The 7641-nt window shown below is 29.5% G+C and overlaps 1 protein-coding gene across 2 annotated transcripts in view; it reads right to left on the bottom strand.

The window, feature by feature from the left end:
• Nucleotides 1–1859: 1859 nt before the first annotated feature.
• Nucleotides 1860–7641, bottom strand: part of ebo (exportin ellipsoid body open) — a 119102-nt gene continuing 113320 nt past the window's right edge. For both annotated transcript variants that reach the window (XM_085821020.1, XM_085821021.1), the window contains exon 25: nucleotides 1860–6429. In XM_085821020.1, the coding sequence (XP_085677146.1) occupies nucleotides 6346–6429 (84 nt within the window). In that variant the 3' untranslated portion in view covers nucleotides 1860–6345. The remainder of the gene's footprint in view (nucleotides 6430–7641) is intronic.

The raw sequence follows: 7641 nt of genomic DNA, 5'->3' as shown, positions 1-7641 counted from the left end.
CTTTAAGAGGAAATAATCAGAATTAAAAAATAGTAAACGAGTAATGAAAGGTTTTGTTACTTCAAGTAACTAGCTTTGGAAATAGTAAGTCTAAGACTAGACAGACTCGCACTATTGGAGAAAACCTTATATTACTAGCAGCTAAAGATATTGTTTTAACATTATTCAACAAAAAAGCAGTTAATGAACTTGATATTCTGTTATCAAATGATACAGTAAATCAACGAATTCACGAAATGCCAAATTCCATAAAAGAGATACTTATCAAAAAATAAAAACACACTGAGTATTTCACATTGAAACTGGATGAAAGTACTGATGTAATGAACTTTGTTCAGTTACTAGTTTTACGTACATTTCGAAGAAGATAAATTGCCATTGGGCAATTTGTTTATCTTCTTCTTATCTTGCCATATTTTGTGAATCTCTTCATGATAGAGCAACTGCAGATGAAATTTTCAAAGTAATTGGCAATTTTATGTCTGAGAATGATATTCCTTGGAATAAGTGCAGTGGCGGATTCTGGCTTTAACAGGAAAACATTTTGGTGTTATTTCTAAATCAAGATAGTCTCACCTGAAATTAAATTTACTCACTCCCCCATTCATCCTGAAGCTTTAGTAGACAAAACAAAACCCTGAAAATCGGTTTGAATCAAACTGTGAAAATTGTTAATTTTATTAAAACCTGAGCTTTAAATTCAAGAGTATTTATGATTTTATGCCAGGAGATGGGCATGAAAATGAAACGCTGTTGTTACATTCCAACGTAAGGTGGTTATCCAGATGCAAAAATTTAAATGAACGTCAGTCAGAAATTCCCATTTTCCTCTGCAATTCAAAATTTGAATTACAAAAATATTTAGTGAATTATGGTTGGTGCATTTAGCATATTAAGTTGCTATGTTTGGAAAGGTAAATGAATTAAAGTTAGAAGTACAAGGCCAAAGTGTTAATTAGAGAAAAAAATAACTGCTATAATAAAAAAAAACTCGAGCTAATAATCAAAGAATTGTATAATAATATTTTAAGCTTTTTACCACTTTCAGAAAATTTTCTGACCGAAAATAAAAGAACTAACAACAGACATTAAAAATCATTGTTTTTAATTGATAAATAATTTCAACATGTATTTTCCCAAGGATTATGAAAAAGAAAAATGCATTAGAAATCCATCTTGTTCAAATATACCTGAAATTTTATCTCATGAAGAAAAAGAACAATTGATAGAAATTTCCTATAATCAAACTCAGAGATACAAAAATACAACACTTGTTAACTTTTGGCAGAAACGAAATTTTTTAATTTATTTTTAGGTTTTATTTACTAAATGAAATAAGACCAGACGCTGGGAAACTGCTCTGTCTTAAACAGGCCAAAATCTCACATAAAATGGTTTCTTTTGAGTAATGAAAAATATTCATTGTAAAATGTAGTGGTGTTACTAAGTATTTCAATTGTTGTTTAGATGTTGTGCATTAGTCAACCTTTGCAAACCTTTGCAAAAAACTAATTAGAATTGCAAGGAAGGTCTTTTTACATAAGAAAACCATCGCAGGATGGTTCATATTTAGAAACATAGCTGCAGAATGAGAAGAGAGCTTTTCTGCATGAAGTTCATATCAGAGACATTCAAAAACTTTTGCAAAATATGTTATTTGGTGACCTGTCTTGCTGAATTTATGTGGAGGAAGTATGAGAGTTGAGAAATTGTTTCAAAGCTATTCTTACAGCAAGTTCAGAGTCATGAGTGCTTAAAATTTCTTACATTTCCCAAAGATACAGATAACATTTTTTGTAATGCTGATAAAAGTAATGAAACTAAAAAAAAAAAAAAAAAAAAAAAAAAAAAAAAAAAAATACAAAATTAACTTTTTATTTGAAAAACAGCAAATACAGTGTTTCAACACTTGACAGTATTTACATTAGATATATTTAGATACATATAAGGAACTTAACTCAGAAATTGACAAAATCTCACATTTGGTCCTACAATGTTTGTTTGCCAACTACTTTACCATGTTTCTGTTCATTTGTTCTTAAAAACTTATATTTTTCAATCAATATGCCAAAAAATAAATGCAATCCACAAAAAGGAAAAAAATAGTGTATTTGAATAGTTAATATGTTTTTATATTGTTTTGTATTATAGTTCATTACTTTAAAATAGGCATTATCTAACCCTGCTTCATTTGCAATCTTAACATGTGTGGTCATCGCACAGTACTTCCCCCCCCCTCACTTCATTTAAAAGTATAAATCAAGTGGCTATCGTTCATGGTCTTTTCACAACGTGAAACATGTTAAACAGAAATGAAATGGGGGGGGGAGGATCAACCGGGAAACTTGACCGCTTGCCATTATTGTAGTTATGAGGCAAAGTGGGAGAAAATAACTTTGCCTATTCTGTTGTAACAGATTGTAGTCTTGTCTATGCCTGTTGTACGCGAAACATGGTCAAATTAAAAATCATACAAATATGCACATATGATTTTTTTAATTTGAAATTGAAGGCAAAATGTAATAAACAGAAAGCAGAATGTTTACTACAAAGTTTCCTCATGGAATAAATTTTTAAAAATCTGTACAGACATTAATTTACTCATTTTTAACTTGAAAATATAAAATTACTTTTACTTAAAAGTAATGAGGAATGTGCTTTATTTCATACAACCAAAGTGAAAATTTATTTGAAACTGGGTTAAAGATTGCAGATTATGTATGGCATTTTATATACAGCTAGAATAAAATGCACATAATTCTAAAATGAAAGATTTAAACATTATACAACACTTAGTTTTTTTAAGAAAAATATACAAATTTTCCATGGTTTTTCAAAATACTTTCTTTTTCAGAAAAACATTTGTTATTAATTATACTAATAATAAAAACCTAGTTTCCCTAAAAGTTAACTGAAATTATTTTTGAAGTTAAAATATGTGTGCAATAAAACTTATGAATTAATCCTCTTAGTTCCCTAAGAGTAATTACTGCAGCATTTACATAAAGTCAGTGTTATTAAAGAATTCTGTTTTTTCAAATTGATTCCCTTAGAAATGTTTCAGATTGTGAAAATATATAAGTAGTGACATAATATTCATGCATTTAAATAATTTTAAATGTGAATATATTTAAACAAACTGAGCAATACCATACATAAAAGATATAATATATTATTTTAACATACTGGCTGGAAGGTATGAAATATTATGTAATTATTGAAATTATTGATGTAATAAATTCAGACAAGTTGAAGATAAAAAAATATAAATGCTCAATCACTGAGTTCTTAGTATCACATACATTCATGAGTTTGGAAACATACTTATGTGATGAAAACTGTGAGTAAATGCTTTTGTCAGTGAAAAACTAACATGCTGTGCAAATAAAAATGAATCCTAGTTCTGAGTAGTAAGAAAACTCAGACAATCACTATAAAATGTTCAGGAACTATCAGCCATGAGAACAAAATTAACAGGTGCAAAATATGGCATTTCACAGTTGCCTGCAACTCCCAGAACACGCAGTACGACATGATGTGTACCCACAATATTTGCAGTCATTGACTGGCAAACATAATGTAGCTGTAAACTGTGATATTGTTTTGTGATAAGTCACACTCTTGGTATGTGTAACATAGCAGTGACTATTGCTTTATTAGTATGACACAGAGTGCTGGCATGCTTACGTGCTAAAAATTAAATGTTTGGGAGTAATATGTATGATGTGCAATTAACCAAATAGCTTGTAATCCTCATGTTATGGTAGAAATATAATAGCAGTGGTGTAGAAGTATCTTAGCATATGAAATGGTTCCAACATACACTGACAAGCACTTTATATGGAAGTTGTTTATTCCATGAAAGCAATGAAAAAAAAAGGCTGAATTAAGTGTGGCAAATTATCACACATAAGAGAGATGGTGCTGTAGAACATAAAGTGGTATGAATTCATTAGCATATACAGTACCAGTGACTTAATAAAATGATTTCCTTATTATATTCAAATTCTCAAAAACCATAACAAATATATACTAATCAATAGAAAATCAGGTGTTTATTAAACTCGCACCTGTTGCTTATAAAACTCAGATTAACAATAGAATGATTCTTCAGTAGCAGAGTATCCTGTTGGTATATACTGAAGCTCTTTGTAGTTCATCTATTTAATTTATTAAGAATCATAGCTTATTTATTGTTTAGGTATGCAGTGCTTCAATAAAATCATTTTGGCGAGTGTACTTGGATCCCTGTCAGTCACTGTACCTTTCAAATGCTGTTTGAAAAACTTTTTGGATTGGACTGGAATAGAGCTAGAGAGGAATTTTCTTATCTTAAAAAATTAATGAAAGCAATCCTCCAAAGGCACTGTAAAATAACGAGTGTTCCTTCTTGAATTCCTGATGCTACAGGCAGTAGATATACAACCTATACATCTCATTTTTTAAGGGATTCCACATTCAAAATCTTCCTATTGATATACACACATTATGTTCATAGGAAGTTCTCAGAAAACTTCAAGGTGAGAAGCAAGAGGCAGATTATCATGCAGTAGATGACTGAATAAAAGCTATATGAAATTTATAATACACTGGTTTGTTTAACTGAGAATTACCAGAACACATATTGGTGTCTAAAAATGAAGCAACAGCTAGTTTTAAGAAACTGAAAGACCAGATTATTTCATTTATTAATGTGCAATTTAACCAATGTTTAAGACAACATTGGTTAAAGTCGATACAAACTTTGTTTGGGCAAAAATGGTAAGCTTTGTTGTTTGAAAGAGTCAGTTTACCCCCAACTTACTGCAGCAACCAGAATAAGTGGATAAATAGTAGCATTTTTATTGATTTTCTTTTGAAATGGTACAGTGAACTGAAAAATGAAAAAATAGCTTGTATTTAAATAACTGTTACCTAGTATTTAAATACAAGCTCAGGATAATACAGGTCCATCTGATTTTGTGTTGAGAACCATTACATCAATTTTTCTTCTTGAAGATACAGCTTCATTCAGTCTTTAAACCAAGATAATATAAAAGATTTTAAATGTGATTAAAAAAGGAATCCATTCAATAAAGTGATAAACAAAACTATTATGTGATAATGCAAGAAGACTTTGAAGGAGGTAAGTAAGTCAGCATCATGCATGTTGCAGCCAATCCATGGTGGGCAAAATGCCAAAACACAATTAAAAAATGCTTTAAAATATACAGCTTTTATTTAGAGGAATTACAAGCTATGGCCAGTTTTAGAGAACACTGGCTGAAATTATGAAGATTTATTTTTAGTATATGTAGCAATTGATGATAATATTGAGATAATGTGAAAAAATTGACTATTAATATAGTACAAAATGTTAAAAACAGCTATGAAAACTGACAGTGACATTGATGACATTCTAACCTCAATCAAAACTAGAAAAACACTGCAAAGATGGTGATCAGAAAAGCTACTAGCAGTTTTATGAACTTGAAAATGCAACTAAAAAATTTGATGAATAATATGCAATAAACATGGATTGATCAGTCCCTCAAAAAATTTAAAATTTCATCAGGTATGTAATTATAAATACATTGCTGTAAAAATATAAATAAATAACTCCCAAAATTGTGGTAAGATTTTAATTTTAGTATTAATTTTTAATTCTTAGATTGATTGTTAGCTATTGTCTTACTAGACATATTTAAAATTGTTGTCTCAATTTACAAATTGCCACTTCATACGTTCAAATATGTTTGGAATGGAAGTGATTTTAATAAGCTGGGGGTGCTTATGTACACTGAATTCTAGAAGCTGCATAACATGGGATTTATTCACAACAGAATGCCTCAAACCTCGTGTTATGTTAACCAATCCATGACTGCAAATATTATATGTGTGCATACTACTTTATATGCTGTATTTTCAGGGTTTCAAGTGATTGTAAAATGCTATATTTTGCATCTGCTGTTTTGTTCACATGTTTGATCATTCCAAAAAGATTCATAATGACAGTCTTTGGGATTTCCTTGTAAGTTATAAAAATATTAGAAACAGAATTATATAAGTTGAAATATAAATTATATATTTTGTTAAAAAAATCACTTCTATTATAAGATTTAATTTTATAAAATAAATAAAAAAAATTCACATCGAAAACTAATTAGTATGTCAGAAAAGATTATGAGATGAACCCATTCAAATATACATCCAGCATGATGGTGATGATAATATGATGAAGCATGAAATTCAAAAGTTATATTACTTCTCAAAATTTCATATCAAAGTATAAAAAGTGAACTGTACATAAATTTGTAATATTTTCATTTTGCATATATATTATGCAACTGTATACTTGTTGCATTTTTAAAGAGATGAATTTGTACAAAGGCAGTAATATCTCAGATCACTAACAAATCTATGCACATTTTCTGAAAAAGAATGCAGATCCTGAAAAGATAATTGAAATTAATTATAAGTAATAAATTTATTATAAAATATTAAAAATGATAAAATTAACTATAATTTGAACAGTGATATTTTGCATAATTTAATAAGTCTCATATTACAAACAGTGCACAAATGCTGAGCAAAATTTATTTTGCTTTGACAAAAAATAGCCAATGCATAAACAAGAGCAACAAGCAGAGGAAAGGAGGAACACATTTCTTAATATTATACTACCACTGAAGAACTGCAAGCCCTCTTTAGCCAGCAACATGAATAATCCTAGACAGAAGGTCCTAAATGGTGAGAATATTGCAAAAGGCCTATGACAATTGTAACTACCAAAGACCTTCTGGAAATTAGACACTCCAAATTTCTTCAAGAGAAAATTTATTCAATTAGAAGTGGGAAGGTATCCAGATCTCAGCCAAGCAACTGCATCCTAGTAAGCTAAAATGAATAGATTGGCTGATCTGTTTGTTCAATGATGCATGAACAACTTCATGCATCATTGAACAGTACCATCTAGAAGAAGAGAAAGATAACTTTCAACTAAACAAGTTTCTCACTTTACACAATTTCTCAAAATCTGGATCTTTCATAAAAGACTCAATAGTGGTTGAGTGTTAAGATCACTGAATTTAGGTAACTCAATTGCAGTTCAAATCCTGGCAAAGAGAATAATTGCATAGAGGTTTTCATAGTTTTTTTCCCATGTATAATGTAAATGCTAGCCAGTTTTCCCTAAAAAGTCCTCTAGAAAGGGGTCTCTTTCTTAAGGCAGATAGTTCTCGCGTGCTTTGTTGTAATCCAAATATCTAATCCTCCCATAAAATGAAATGAGAAAGTGAACAACTGATTATGGAAGGCACTGTTTATAGGGAATAAAATTTTACAATATCCATATTATAAAACTTCCAGTGCACCATATCATTAAAATTATCTGTAAAAGGAAAATGCTCATATGCATAAAAAGCATTTCAGATTTATTAATCCATTTTCTTTTTAAATAATGTATACCTTTAGTAACTAAGACATTCTGATTGCTCTACACTTACATAAATAAAAAAAAAAAGTTATTTAAAAAAATTCATTAAATTCTAATATGTTATCAGATGTCAAAAATATTTTTTAGTACTTCTTTATTATGATGGCCCACTTTATTTATATGGTGTCAACACATGTTGCAAACCCTCTCCAAATGCTGGCAGCAGC

Source organism: Stegodyphus dumicola, chromosome 7 (genome assembly GCF_044657685.1).
Source record: "Stegodyphus dumicola isolate Sdum_Otavi_A_Nest chromosome 7, ASM4465768v1".
Taxonomy (NCBI): Eukaryota; Metazoa; Arthropoda; class Arachnida; order Araneae; family Eresidae; genus Stegodyphus; species Stegodyphus dumicola.
Note: the sequence above shows the minus strand (reverse complement) of the source record. Positions and strands in the feature narration are given on the sequence as shown.